Source organism: Syngnathus acus, chromosome 14 (assembly GCF_901709675.1).
Source record: "Syngnathus acus chromosome 14, fSynAcu1.2, whole genome shotgun sequence".
Classification (NCBI taxonomy): domain Eukaryota; kingdom Metazoa; phylum Chordata; class Actinopteri; order Syngnathiformes; family Syngnathidae; genus Syngnathus; species Syngnathus acus.
In genome coordinates this window covers 5,408,247-5,422,647 of record NC_051099.1, presented here as the reverse complement: position 1 = coordinate 5,422,647, position 14,401 = coordinate 5,408,247, and the positions used below count along the sequence as shown (strand labels likewise).

At 50.8% G+C, this 14,401-nt stretch overlaps 1 protein-coding gene across 11 annotated transcripts in view; it reads right to left on the bottom strand.

The window, feature by feature from the left end:
- LOC119133428 (EH domain-binding protein 1-like protein 1) overlaps positions 1-12,209 on the bottom strand; it is a 33,826-nt gene extending 21,617 nt beyond the window's left edge. For 3 of the 11 annotated variants that reach the window (XR_005100122.1, XR_005100125.1, XR_005100124.1), the window contains exons 1-24: positions 11,781-12,209; positions 11,027-11,084; positions 10,839-10,934; positions 10,718-10,771; positions 10,460-10,638; positions 10,275-10,393; positions 10,134-10,193; positions 9,714-9,791; positions 9,210-9,456; positions 6,486-6,668; positions 5,480-6,277; positions 4,978-5,250; positions 4,806-4,887; positions 4,586-4,734; positions 4,463-4,511; positions 4,200-4,401; positions 4,106-4,131; positions 3,993-4,041; positions 3,880-3,914; positions 3,543-3,663; positions 3,369-3,468; positions 3,231-3,304; positions 3,047-3,161; positions 2,796-2,978 (exon numbers count right to left, since the gene is read on the bottom strand). Coding sequence is in view for 7 of the 11 variants with exons in the window: in XM_037269252.1 (XP_037125147.1) it covers positions 2,891-2,978; positions 3,047-3,161; positions 3,231-3,304; positions 3,369-3,468; positions 3,543-3,663; positions 3,880-3,914; positions 3,993-4,041; positions 4,106-4,131; positions 4,200-4,401; positions 4,463-4,511; positions 4,586-4,734; positions 4,806-4,887; positions 4,978-5,250; positions 5,480-6,277; positions 6,486-6,668; positions 9,210-9,456; positions 9,714-9,791; positions 10,134-10,193; positions 10,275-10,393; positions 10,460-10,638; positions 10,718-10,771; positions 10,839-10,934; positions 11,027-11,084; positions 11,781-11,884 (3,339 nt within the window). In the remaining 4 variants the exon portion in view is untranslated. Of the gene's footprint in view, positions 1-150; positions 168-2,550; positions 2,979-3,046; positions 3,162-3,230; positions 3,305-3,368; positions 3,469-3,542; positions 3,664-3,879; positions 3,915-3,992; positions 4,042-4,105; positions 4,132-4,199; positions 4,402-4,462; positions 4,512-4,585; positions 4,735-4,805; positions 4,888-4,977; positions 5,251-5,479; positions 6,278-6,485; positions 6,669-6,821; positions 7,390-9,209; positions 9,457-9,713; positions 9,792-10,133; positions 10,194-10,274; positions 10,394-10,459; positions 10,639-10,717; positions 10,772-10,838; positions 10,935-11,026; positions 11,085-11,780 lie in introns of those variants that run through there. The other 8 variants (XR_005100123.1, XM_037269252.1, XM_037269254.1 and 5 more) reach the window with 8 other exon arrangements.
- Positions 12,210-14,401: the final 2,192 nt, after the last annotated feature.

Here is a 14,401-nt window from a genome sequence, read left to right as displayed (position 1 = left end):
CGAGGGGAAAAAAAGTTTTTTTTTTTTTTTTTTTTTTTTTTTTAAAGAAGTGCAGTAAAGCCAGGAGGACCTTCACTCAGTGTGCTGGCATTGGGGGGGGGGGGGGGGGGGGGGGGGTTATGAAAACCATATGAACCCCCCCCCATCATTATACACACACACACATACTGGAAAATCTTTATCATATGTGTGTGCGTTTGCATACGCGTGTGCGTGAGTTTTGTGTGTGTTGGACAGGGGTGCAGGAGAGGAAACAGGAAATGCCAGATGTGCATGAGGATGGTCTCAGGAGTATATTTTGGAGTTACCTTCAAACCGGACCACCTGAGTGGAGTTTGTGTGCGTGCCCGCGCGTGTGTGGAGGCGTTCAGTAGGACAGCAGCAGCAGCAGCAGCACAAGAGCAGAAAGAAGGAAAGAAGAAAACCTTCGGCTCCCGAAGAGCCTTCTGGTCTTGCTTCCCTCCCCCTCCTCGTCTTCTCCCTCGCATGGGCTTCCCACTCCTTGTCCTCGTCATCACCTCCAGCTCAAAGCGCGCAGTCGCGTCGCCGTCTGCTTTGGCCATTAGCGCTGGTCCTGCAGGCGCTGGCCCTGCACGACCAGCGCTGGCCCGGCCCCCTCAGACATTCCAGCGCCCGCGATGGATCTCGCAGAAATGCACCTCTGGATCTCCCTTTTCGAAGGTCAAGCCCCGCCCCCATACAGGAAGTTCATCAAGGTATGGGCTTGCATATGGGCAGGAAGTCTTGCCCCAAGTGCAGCAGACGTGTCATAAACGCCATGAACTTCTCATGCTTCTTTTCTTTCGCTCATTTCACCCACGAGCGAGATCCTGAAATGAAACACATCTACTCCCAATCATACCTGAGATACCAATGAGTCACATGACAGCAAAATGGCGAGCGCTATGACATTAAGTTCAATTTCAAGAAAGAAAGAAAAAAAGAATTCATTTTATGCGAAGCGAGCAGCGCTCATGTTTGTTTTGGGTCAGAACGGAATCTACCGACCCAACATGTGTGCATGCGTGCGCGCCAGATCAAACAATCGTTAACTCTTCCCAACCGCGGGTGTCCTATGTCACACACGAGCATGCGCGCAGACACGCACACGCACTGATTGTATGCACACACACTGGAGCAATTAGCTTTGGCTTTGTGTGTGCGTATGCATTCCTGTTGAGGATGTGTGTGTGCGCAGGTTCGATTCCCTGCACTGGACCGAAAACGATGCAAGCCATGGCATGCATCCGCTCCCTGGACTATGGGGAGCAAATACCTTTTTAAAGTGACCCCTTCCACTTTGACCTTCCCTCTTGCAGGAGTTGTGAAGTGGCGCACAAACACACATACACACACGCAGACTGAGAGAGAGCAGAGCTCCAAGTCATGGAAAGTTTGAGAAATGAAGAAAGCAGAGAGCATGTGGAAAAGTAGGACAGCGTGGAAGCTGACATGGGAGTGAAGGGGTGAGAGAACGAGGGGGTGAGTGAACGAATGAGGTTGGGGGTGTTGGGTTTCGGGTGGGGGGGGAGTCTAGAAGAAGAAGACGGCGTCAGCGCTCGGGTGACAAACAGAAGCCGCACGAAGCTGCTGACTTGGAAGAAATTAAAAGCATGGAAAGAGCTGACTGGAGAAGGAAGAACTTTTCTGCAAAGCCAAGCCAAGCACATGCGTGTGATCCACTTCCATCCAATTCAAATCAGCGAGGTCCATGGCTTCCCGTTAGGTGGGTTCAATTCGATTCAGTCAGGTCCAGTACCTCCAGTTAGTCAGGTCCAGTTAGATCCAGATTGCTTCAATTAGGTAGAATTAAGCCCAGTTCTTGTCAGTTCCAGTTAGGTCGAGTTACCGTAGATTTAATTGGGCCCAGCTCGATTCAATCAGGTCAAGCGAGTTCCAGTTCGGCTACGTCAGGTCCACTTAGATCACGTCGGGTGTCGTTAGTTCTATTTTGATGCATTTGGGTCTGGTTTCTATTTAGTCCCGCCAGCCACTGTTTTCATTTGGGAACGGTCAAGACCGGTGACTTTCAGTTGCTTCAGGTCCAGTCAGCTCATATTTGGTCTAGTCAAATCCGTTTATTCGATCAAGTCATTGCCAGTTGGATCCAGTCAAATCGAATCCTATCCAGTTCGGCCAATCTCGTCCACTTGGGTGCAGTTGAGTTTTTGTGTTTGTTGGCGGGCCCAGATGTGCAAGAAGTCATCATGGAGACCAGAGAGGGTCTTGCAAGAGGAATGTTCACAGCGTTGTTTACATGAAGAGTTCATGAGTCCTTTCTGGTCGACCCTTTCACCCGTCCTCCCTTGCCTCCTTTTCCGCCTTAGTCATCTTCTCAAGGCCTGGTGCTGACTTTGCTTCAATCTTTCCCTCAGGCATGTTGAGGATTTGCTTCTTGCTTTTGTCTTTCTGCGGTGTCTCACGCAGGCAAACAATAACCACAAGTTTAAAAAAAAAAAAAAAAAAAGAATTTCTGCACGGCGCCCCCTGCTGGTCTCTACTCGCTAACAAGCGACTCGTGTAAAATTCACCAAGCAAATAACTTGCCTATGAGAGTTATTATAATAATTTATTATTTCAATAATAAAAAGTATTACAATCTTGGTGGCACAACCGTGGCTGCGCCCCCTGCTGGATGGTAACGTCACACATCGTTTGGCTTGTCAAGTCAAATGAAGTCTCAATTAAAAGAAAACACTAGAAAATTAAAAAAAAAAAAAAGACCAAAACAGTAAAATAATTCTTTTGACACTCATAAGGCTGTTTTTGTGAGTCTGGACAATTTGGACAGCTACCACACACACACATACAAACACACTGAGCAGAAGAAAACAATCTACACGACAATAAATAAATTTTAAAAAAGTGCACGTCAATGTGGGAGTGTGCGTCACTGCAGGACACACTTCTCCTTATCGTTGTACTTCCGTCTCCTCATCGCCAGGCCGCGCTCCAGACGTTCGTCCTCTTCCAGCGCCCTACATCGCAAACAACACAAAGTTGCACACAGACAGACACAAAAACACCAAAAGCAGCTCACACGCACCCTCGCTCCTTGGCGTCCAGGTTTCGGATGACATCATCACGCTGGTTGACCAGCGACACCAACTGTTGCAGGAGTCGCTGCTCGTGCTCTCGCTGGGCGTTTGACTTCTGCCAGTCTGCACACATACGAGTTGTCAGAAGGGTCACATGACACGAGCCGGGTGAGGCGAGGCCGCTCGGCTGACCTTCTAAGGCCATGGTGACTCGCAGCTCTTGGTTCAGCAGCTGGAAGCGTCTCTCCAGGTCCTGCTCCTCTTGCCTGTCGTCATTATCATCATCATCATCATCATCATCATTTTGCTGGGCATGATCATGTGACCTACAGCAGCTCCAGGTGGTCCTGTCTCCGTATCAAGGCGTTCTTCTTGTTGACCAGCGTGAACCACTCCTGAATCAGCCGCTCCTCCTCAGCTCGGTCGCTTCCTGTCACGTGATACGCCTTAGATGGTGTCGAGTGAGCGCGAGGGTGCGTTTGCGCTTGAGTGCGTGCACCACACCGCTCTCCATGAGGCTCCTGAGGCGTCGCTCCACCACCGTCGCCCTGCTGTCGACGTGTTTTTGCTCCGCCTCCAACGTCGCCATTTCGCTCAGCACGTACTGACTCGTGTCCTGAAGACGCTGACCGAGGAGCCAGGGAAGAAGGAAGCGAGGATGGATAAAAAGGAAGCAAGGAGGGAAATGGGGAGGAAAGAAAGCCAGCAGGAAGGTCCAAAAATGAGCAAGCTGTGATTGTTGGAGACCTGCTGATGACATCATCACATGTGACCAAACAGGATGATCTGCTCACTTGACGGCGTCAAAGTTCAAAACTGAGAGACAAAAAAAAAAACTCACCGTCATCTTGTCGTCTTCTTTGGCAAGCTGGGACTCTGCGCACACACCGACACACGCGCACTCAAATCGATTGATTTTATATTGCGTGTGTATGTGTGACTTGAGGTTCTAACCGTGTTCCTGTGTGCTTGCTGCAGACTCGATGAGGAGTTTGCCTTCATCCTGAACACAATATCACACAATCAGGCAAGAAGAGGAGGAGGAGGAGGAAGCGTACGGCGCTCACCTTTGGAAGAGGAGGCGTGGCCTCTTCTGCAAGGAAACAAAGTGCAACGACTCATGAAGGTCTGGACCTTTGGATTGGAATTGTTCAGACCAACCTTGAAGCGGCCTCCTGACTCTCGGCGGGGGGACCGGCTCGGCGGCCCCTCCCTCGTCGGTGCGACTCGCGACACACGTGAAGTGAGTGCGCAGCTGGCTGGCGTACGTCATCACCATGAGGCGGTCGGGAAGCGGAAGCGCCACCATGTCGGAGGGCTCCAGGAGGCGCGGCACGCCCACCGACTCCAAGGCGGCGAAGGCCTGGTGGCGAGGACGCAGCGCAGGTAAGGACGTTGACGCCGTGATGACATCATCAGCTCACCTTTTTGTTGTTGCTTTCCATTTGGTGAGCTTTCAACTGCTGAAAATCTCTGAAGGGACAAAAAGAGGATGCTGGCTGACACGCACAGACAGACGGATGGACGGACGGACGGACGTGTCGTACATGAGCTCGGGGTGGAAGTGATGCAACAGGGCGCAGAAGGCCAGGCCGTCCCTCCAGGACGCGCTGAAGTCGTTGACCTGGACGCCCGTGTAGCCCGCCGTCACTTCCTGACACCAGCGCAGCAGCGACTGGCCAGTGGTCATCTCGCCCTTGCAGGAGGCCGCACGTTAGCATATTAGCACGTTAGCCTTTGGCTGGCTGTCGCGTCTTTCGCCTTTACCTCGCCGTCGCAGTCGTCGTCCTTTCCGTCGGCATCTTCTCTGATTGCCGGAACTTGTGAGGGTGCGCACCACCCTGAAGGCCTGACGAAGATGAAGAACAACATGGGCATCATACTCCTCATCCTCTCATGCAGTTGCTCAACTCCAGTCGGCGTAACAACGCGGACTTACGCGCATTCTTCCGACGAGCTTGGCCACCGCTTGGCCTCCGTATCGCTGATCTCGCCTGGGGCGGGAACCAGAAGCTTCTTGGCATTGGGGGGCGTGTCCGATGACATCACCTGGATTCTATCCAATAAGAGACGCTCTTCCTCTTGCAAATGTTGCTCTTTGTTGACACGGTCCTTTGCATCGTCGTGCTGGGAGACGACGGCGGCCGGACCGCTTTGCCCCGCGCCGCCATTCGGTGTGACATCATCACCACCGTGACGGCAGCCAGATGGTCTGCAGGGAAAAGACAAGGGTTGACAAGGTCATCTAATGCTCCGCTAGAGGCCGAGAAGGTCGCCAATAGTCATCCAGCCGTGTTGGTTCCAACTGAGGAGAGCAGAGTGTTGCATGATCTCCCTCAACCTGCATGCCAGCGATCATGCAGGGCAGACATCATGAAGGCCACGCAGGACGGCAGCGCCACGTGCAGGCAGGCCAGAGTCCAACCATCACACACACTCACCCTGCCACGCGGCCGCCCATGTAGAGCTCGGCCAACCATATGGAGCCCAGATCCTCGTGACCTGGCTCAAATTCAACCTCCTCCACGTCGGCACCAGCCTCCCCATGGACAACTGAGCCTAGACTTGGAGGACTAGGAAGGCCAGGGGGACCAAGAGAACTGGGAGAAGCAGGAACATCAGGAGGACCAGGAGAAGCAAAATAACCAGGAAGACCAAGAGGACCGGGAAGAGGACCAGGATCAGCAGGATTTAACATCCCAGGTGATGCGAGTAGTGAGGTGACCTCATCATCTCCATACTGCTCCTCCTCAGAGGCAATGTCATCAAGCTCCGCCTCCTTGAGAGGTGGTCCGATCTCCGATTGGCTGCTAGTGACTTCCTGGTGGTGTTGCCCTTTCTTCTCCTTAATGGGCTTCACTTTCTCTTGTCTCTTCTTCATTTGACATTGTTGGCCTCCTTCCTTCTCTTCCTCTCTGCCTTCCTTTCTTTTCCCTTCTCCTCTCTTCTCTTGTTGATCCTTTTCTTCCGTCTTGCCTTCCTGCTCCACCCTCCTTTCTTCTTCTCCTTTCCTTTTCTGCTCTAGTTCCTCATCCATTTGCAACTTCTCCTTTCTTTGTTCTTCCCTCCTGCGCCTCTCCTCTCGTTCCTCCTCCTGCTCCTTTGCGGCCAGACGCAGGCTCGCGACCAAAGTGAGGCGCTGCGCATCAGCGGGGCCGGGCTCCGGTTCCGCGATCCCACCCGAGGACGCGACCCAGGTAGAACATTGTCGGTTCTGTTCGGCCGCCGTCTCGCAACTGCTGGACAAAACAAAGGCGATGGACAGGACGGGTTAGCTGGTCCCGTTGGGAGCCACACGGACGGTTGTGGAAGCCCGGTCACGTGACCCGCTCGCCGTCACATGACCTCATCATGTGCCATCAAGTTAGATGAGACGAACCTAACTATAGGATGCATACAGATTTTTTTTTTCCAAATCAAATGCAACCACACCAGGCCAGCAGTCACCTCTGTTCCACGCGTTCCTCCGCCAGCTCCTCGGATGTGGGCACCTGCACGGTTTCTCCCGGAAGTCTTGAAGTCTCTCGGTTCGCCTCCTCTTCTCTCGCTTGTTCATCTTCTGACACAGCGGGAGCGATAGGAGGCGGGGCCTCGGCCACCATTGGCCCATCGGGAGCATCGGCGCTTTCACTGTGGAAGACAAAAGGAGAGAAGTGGAAGCAGAACTTGGCGGCCAGACTTCTTCTTGTGAGGACAGAAATAAAGATGGAGCTGGACGGGCCCCTCTTCCCAGTCTGGAATTGAGGCCGATGCATGGAGAGCTCAGCTCAAGGCCAAACTCACCTCTGGTTGGCTGCTGGCGTCTCTTCTGATTGGCTGAGACTCGGGGCTTTAAGGCAATCAGTGTCCACTAGAGGGAGCCAGGGTGAACTAAACATCTCCTGCTTCACCGTCTCCTCTTCTTTCTCATTCCTTGTTCTCCTCTCCTCCTCCTCCTCCTTCAATCTCTCCATTTGCACCTTTGCCCTCCCCTCCTCTTGTTCCACCTCTTTCCACCTCTTGTCTTCTTCCTCCCCCTCTATCTTCTTTCTCTCTTTCTCCTCCCTCAACCTCTGCACCTCCTTCGCTGCCATGACCCTCTGCTCCTCCTCTTCCCTCCTCTTTCTCTCCTCCTGTTTCTTTTGTTCCTCCTCCTTCCTCCTCTCCTCTTCCTCCCTTTTCATCCTCTCCATCCTTTCTTTTTCTTCTTTCAATCTCTGCATCTCCTTCTCCGCCTTGACCCTCTGTTCCTCCTCTTCCCTCTTTCTCTCCTCATCCCCCCATCTCTTTTGTTCCTCCTCCCTCTTCCTCTCCTCTTCCTCCCTTTTCATCCTCTCCATCCTTTCTTTTTCTTCTTTCAATCTCTGCACCTCCTCCTCTGCCTTAACCCTGTGTTCCTCCTCTTCCCTCCTGTTTCTCTCCTCCTCCTCCTGTCTCTTTTGTTCCTCCTCCTTCCTCCTCTCCTCTTCCTCCCTTTTCATCCTCTCCATCCTTTCTTTTTCTGCTTTCAATCTCTGCACCTCCTTCTCCGCCTTATCCCTCTGCTCCTCCTCTTCCCTCTTTCTCTCCTCATCCTCCTGTCTCTTTTGTTCCTCCTCCTTCCTCCTCTCTTCTTCCTCCCTTTTTATCCTCTCCATCCTTTCATTTTCTTCTTTCAATCTCTGCATCTCCTTCTGAACTCTCCCCTCTTCATCCCTCTTTTTCTCCTCATCCTCCTGTCTCCCCTCCTCTTCCATCCTTTCTTTCTCCTCCCTCAACCTCTGCACCTCCTTCTCGGCTTTGACTCGCTGTTCCTCCCCTTCCCTCCTCTTTCCCTCCTCCTCCTTTTGTTTTTGTTCCTCCTCTTTCCTCTTCTCCTCTTCCTCCCTTTCCGCTCTCTCCGTCCTTTCACACTCCTCCCTCAATCTCTGCACCTCCCTCTCTTTCTCCTCTGCTTTTAGCTTTCTCTCTTCCTCCTCCCTTTTTATCCTGTCTCTCTCTTCTCCTAATCTTTGTTGAGCCTCCTTTTCTTCCTCCACCCTCCTCTTTCTCTCCTCTTCTTTTGCTTCCTCCTCTCTCCTCCGCCTCTTGCTCCTCTCCTCATCCTGCTCTTGCTGTCGTAGGCGTTTCTTCTCCTCCTCCTCCTCCCGTTCCAGCATCTGCCGTGTCTCCTCCTCCCTCTTGCGCCGGTGTTCCTCCTTCTTTCTCCTTTGCTCCTCCTCCTCCTCCAGCTTCATTCTCAAAAGTCTGGCCTGCTCCTCTTGGGCCTGCCGGAATCTCTTCTCCTCTTCCGCTCTTCTCTTGGCCTCCTCCTCTCTCTTCCTCTTGCGCTCCTCCTCTTTGCGCAGCCTCTCTCGCTTCTCCTGGAGAAGTCTCTCATCCTCGTGCCTCCTCCTCTCCTTCAACTTCCTCATCTCCTCCTGCTCCTCAAAGAGTCGCCTCTTCTCCTCCTCCAGCAGTCTCCTCTTTTCCTCCTCATGTTGCATCTGCCTCCTCTCCTTCTCCTTTTGCTCTTTCTGCTTCTCCTGGGCAGGGAACCTGTTGGAAGGCTCCTTCAGCAGGAGGCTGCAGAGGGGAAAGAACATGGCTCATTTTTTTTCTCTTTGTTCCTTCCCTTAATTTCCTCTTTCCCACACTTCCGTTGATCTTTTCCCTTTCCTCCTTCCCTTCCTCTCTGTTCCCCTCACCCCCAAACTCACCCGCCCGAGTCCCACTCCGGAAAGCAGCCTCCTGATTGGCTCTCGCGCATCCCAGTGACGCTATCACGGGACGGCTCCCGTTCCGCCTCCACACAGCGTCCAAGGTTGTCGGCCTCCTCGTCGCCATGGAGACACTTCTGCTTGGGGGTGATAAAAGCCGCCAGAACGCTGGTGGAAGGCCGCTGGGGGGCGGAGCTCTCACAGCTGGCAAAGGGCCACGGAGGGGGCGGGGCTATGATCAGCTCTGATTGCGATTGGCCGGAACTGGGGGGGAATAAAAAGCGGATATCGGGTTTGACCCGCACTCCTTTAGTTCGGCCAAACGGAGACATTCCAGGCGGGAGGAGGACTGCAGCAAAATGCCAATGAAACATCCAGCAGGGGGCGGGCCATCTCACAAACACTGTTAGTGCATGTTAGCGTGACATTAGCATGGACGTTAAGCACAGAGACAGGGTGGAGATCACACTCGGTGTGCATGTGTGTGTAAGAGTGTGTGTTTTTGTGGCCCCACCTGGCCCTCACTATCTCCTCCGGGCTGGCCGTCTTGGAGTCCTGTACTGCGATTGGTCGTCCAGATGCCGTGATGTCATAAGCAGCCGCGGCGCTTTGGCTTGCGCTTGACGTCGTCTCCGTGGCAACCACTTTTTGGGAGGATGTACCTGTGGCAAGAGGGGGGAAGGCCGGCAGCAGGGAGGAACCAAGGGCGTCCAGGTCCGGACGACTCAACAGCGGGACGGGAGGAGGGGCAGAGGGCAGCACTAAGGGGGGGAAATAAACAGTTTGCAAACATTTGCAAAGATATGCAAATGATTTGTGTAAATAATAATATTTCCATCACTTGCAAGTGAGGGAGGAAATGAAAAGGAGCAGGGGAAGAAGCAGGAGGTATGAGAAGGTGGAGGAAGAGGAGGAGGAGGCATGCTTGGTGGACTTTTTAGGCACTATCTCAGTCCAAAGAGGCAAAGTAAGTAAGGGCAGATGTTTGTGAGTGTGAGAAGGCCAGCCTCCAGGCTACCTTTTGCCTGGAAGATGGCAGGAAGTGGTGGCGGAGGCGGAGCCATGAGGGTGTTGGGTGGACCGCCCCCTTGGATGACTGATGGATGAATGATGGATGGATGAGTGATCAGGTAAAAGAAAGAAAGGGAAGATGGGAAAATAAGCATCAAGAGTTTCCTGAGATATCCAACGTTTCGCTCATTCAACACGCTGAGGAATAACGTGGCGTGCACAGGAACAGTCAGAGGAACAGTTTGACAAATAGTCAGAGGAAGTCAAACTATTTCACAGTGAGAGGGACAGTCACAAGAAGAGAAGCATTCACAGGAACAGGCAGAGGAACAGTCAAATGATTGTTAGAGTGGGGATCGGTCACAGGAACCGGAAGTGGGACAGTCAGAGGAACATGTGACAGTAGAAAGCTACCTGGAACACCTACCTGTGGTTTCAGGCGGCGGAGGGGCGGGGCGATTGGGACGTGTAAGAGAGCGCGGCGCGGCTGCATCGGCCGGAGGAAAGAAAGAGGCAGGCCGTGAGTTCAAGGAAACAGGAATAGGCGGCGTTTTGATGCTTCCTTTACCTGCCGCGCCGTTGGCGGACTTGCCGTCGCCGTCATCGTCGCTTTCGTTGAAGTCGTCCATGTTGGCCACGTCGGGTTTGACGCTCATCAGGCTGGCGAGGCTCTGCATGTCTTCGTCACTAAACGCAGCCAGCGTTAGCGTAACGTAGCTGCAGTTGACTAAAGCTAACTGCATATCTACTCACGTGGCTTTTCCCTCACGCACGAAAATACAGGACAGCGACAGCTTAAGCTCCGCCTCCACCACTTTGACCGACAGCGGCTTGAGCGGCAGCCTGATGTCCGTCTGCGTCGGCGTCACGCTGGCATAATTCTTCAAGTTGACCGCAGCAGACGCCAGAACCTTACGGTGACCTTTGCACTCCTGTTGGATCACACGCTATAGTCAGAGCAGCAGCAAAGGAACCAAAGCAAGAACCTGTCGCCCTGTGCAGAGAACTCACACCCTCAATGACGAAGGTCCACTCCTTGTCCTCAAAAACATCAGCACCCGCTTCCTGCAGACACCACAACAAAGGCATCACAATCTGAAAAGCAACGCAATCTTTGGAGCCTGCCAGCTACCTTGAAGAGGGTCACAGAGATGTCCACATTCTCCGGGACGGGCCACAGAACCATCCCTCTGTACGGGTTCTTGATTCCAGGCTGCCAGCTGTGCAGCTACACACACACACGCACACACAAAGGTTGGTCTTTCTGAAATTGTGACTAATCCTGACACATTTCCTGCTACGTGTGCCGAGTTGTTCCACCTTGGAGCACATGCGCCGATTCCTCCTGGTCCAAACCACACGCAATTTGTCTGGTTGCCTGCAAACACACATAAAAACACATGGTTTGAGTGTGTATAATAGACATATGTTGTGTGTACACTTTCCAGAAGCGTTTTAAGGCACCAACTCATGAGGGTCATGTGGACGCTGGGCGTTTGTATGCTGTATTGTCCGCCGGCATTAAGTGAGTGAAAGAGGAAGTTGCTCCGCAGTCATCTGACCCACAAGCACAACTGTTGTCAGGAAGGGAAGTCACAACAATATACTGCGCACAACACAGTGCAAATGTAGACTGTTGAAGGTTCGCTAAACATTGGCGAGGTCGCATTCCAAAAGTGATTCTTATGCTACTCACGGGCGTGTTGTTTATTAACTTGCACGCAAAAGGGGTTGAATATTGAAGAATCTTGGTTGACTTCAAAGTTCATGACTCAACTCAGTTCCTGCTACATAGCAAATGACTAATAATTTTTGTGGTCATTTTAAGAGTAACAACAGGTGCTAGAGAATATTTGAATGAATTGAATTGCTTTCAAGCTTTAGAAATAATATTTGACCTTTTAAATGGTCTCTTTTATGGCGAGTTTTCTGCATTGTATCGGCCGCAAGAAAAAGATCACCGCATTGACAGCTGACGCGGACACACGCATGCGCGCGACCCTCACCGACATCCTCCCCGGAGGTACCAAAAAAACGCACACAGTATCTTAAAGATCTGTGTCCGTCCACTCACCATTTGTCTTTGCATTCGAGCAGCAACTCCTGGTAGGAAGCAACAAATTGAAACTTGGAAGCTTTCTTGCCCACACGCTGAAGTCTCTTCCACACTGACGTCATCGTGGACAACACGTCTGCGTGGTTCCAAGCGTCTGTAAAGTTCTTTTGTTAGCGCGCACACGCGCCGGTGCGACAGACTCTCTTTACTCAAGTCCCACGAAGGTTAGGCGAGGCGCGTGCCCGCGTCCTTTTTTTTTTTCCAATTGGCGTGGACTTTCAGACGCACGCACCCTCACACACAAAAAGCGCCGTCAAGTGCTTTAAGCTCCACGTCCACGCCAGACTTTGATCCTGACAAACGCTCTTCTGCCATGCGCGGGCACGCCTGAAGGCGACTTTTGGAGTTTCCGCGCTGACTCAAGTAGGGATGCGCGGTCACGCGGGGTGTCAGCAGGGGGGGCTATTTTTAGGATGATTGACAGGAACAGCGGCGTGGAAGGGTGGGGCGTGACTCGGGAGTTCCGACAGCAATATTTTTTTTTGCCACGTCACTCAAACTTGTAAGACACTAGAAACGCTCCACACTACCAAATGCAATCCCACGTACTACCAACAGGGGGAACTATAGGACGGCTTTCCTGCAACAATCAACTCAGATCATTCGGCCGTCAACTGGAGGCGTTTTCAACTGGTTTTGTCCAAGGGACCACCATTATAAGCAAGAAGTAACTCGGGGACCACTGCTTTGGCGGAATATTATTTTATTGTGCACCAAAGGAGGATAGACCTATACGGGCTATTTATTTGCATCTGTATGGGAATCTCAGCTATATTTGACATAATTTGGATGGGTGACTGATTCTCAAAATTAGTTGGAAAATAAATCAAGTCTGAATAATAAATCAATTTTATTTTTTTAAATGTTACAATTATTTCCAATTTCGCGGACCACCTGCAATACCACCACAGGCCACTAGAGAGCGCGGACCACCGGTTGACAATCACTGATAAACAGCAAAGCATATCACACCAAATTCACAACCTATATATTTTCTTTTAAAGGGCGTCTATACAAAATATAATATGTAGGTTTTGGATATAGCTGTCGGGGAAATGTAGCCTAGACTAGATTATATTACTGTTAGGGAAAGACCACTTTACTTTTTATGCTTATTGTTGAAGCTTGTGGTGTTCTTTTCATTGTAACTTGATAAATCCAGGTCACGAAGATGCAAAGTAAGGACTGGAAAGTAAAACCCTCCAATTTTGCAGTCCGAGATAGGGGGGGGGGGGGGGGGAGCTTTACATCACTAACACTTAATATTTAATGCACTGCAACACAATGAACAAAAATATTTTAAAAGGTGATAGAATGACAAGATTGTGCATGTTTGGACTAAATGAAGGCTCCTAAATTAAGCAGTACAACCTTTAGTAACAACTTTGAAATAATATAATAAAAAAGGCACGAACAGATCAATTCTGCAAGTTTTACTAAATTATACTTCTACATCCAAATCACACTGTCTGCTTCGCGCTAAATTTTTTTTTTATACTAGGTTTGTGGGTGTTATGTGGTTTTGCCACTTCCGCTAAAACTAGTCGGTAAATCAGTCGCGATTATAGACTTAATGCCATTTTAAATTTTTTTTGCATCGTTTCCCCGCTTAAATGTCTGAGAGGAAAGAAATCGAAATGTTACGATCAGACAATTATAAAATTGAGTTTTTAAATGGCGACTGATTTTATTTAATACGGGAAAGGAAACTATTCAAAGCTTTTTTGCTTCAATGGTCCCTTCAGAATTGCTTTTATTCAGCCACACAGGAGTGTTGAAAGTCACAACATTTCTATGGGATTCAGGTACTAACTTTGATGAGGCCACTACTAAAACATTACCATTTTTCTTAAAGCCATTAAGTGCATCGTTGATGTGCTGCAAGACCCAAATGTGCTTCAGGTTGAGGTCACAACTTAATGGCTAAGAATTTTCTGGTAAATTCATCAATCTCGCACATCATCCAGGGCCTGAAGTAGCATAGCAGCCTCAGACAATCACACTCCAAATTTGACTTTGTAATAATTCCCAGACAAATGGAGATCATTTACTTTATTTTCCATTTGTTCCTGAAGTTTCTAGGCACATCAAGCAGTCTCTGATGAAATTTTTCTCTTGACCTTTATTACCAGCGCCCGTTTAGCTTCATGTGAGCAAAGTGCTTCCTTGTGAGCAAAAGCGAGAACTGAGCTGCGTGCTGCAAGACTTCCTCGACCGCACGCCTTGTCAAACAGGAAAGCCGACGCCAGCGACTGCCAGGCGCAGCTGAGCGTGGCCTTCTTTTCGAGCACACCGCGGGCGGCCTACTTGCTCGTTGCAACTGTCGCTTTTGCCCTTATTTGGATATGTTAGCGACGTACCGAGCTGCAAAAGCAAAGGTCTCGTTTGAAGCACCCGGCTAACTTGCGGGGCATCTCAGATGACCAACGTTGAACACTTTCATCATCGGAGAGATGTGAAAGAAAAAGGAAACGAGGGTGTCATTTCTAAGGAGGCTGGACAGTATTGATAGAAGACCACGCTGTGTTTCATGAAGACTTCCTCTATTGAGCGCACAAGCAGATGCTCATGAGGATTTC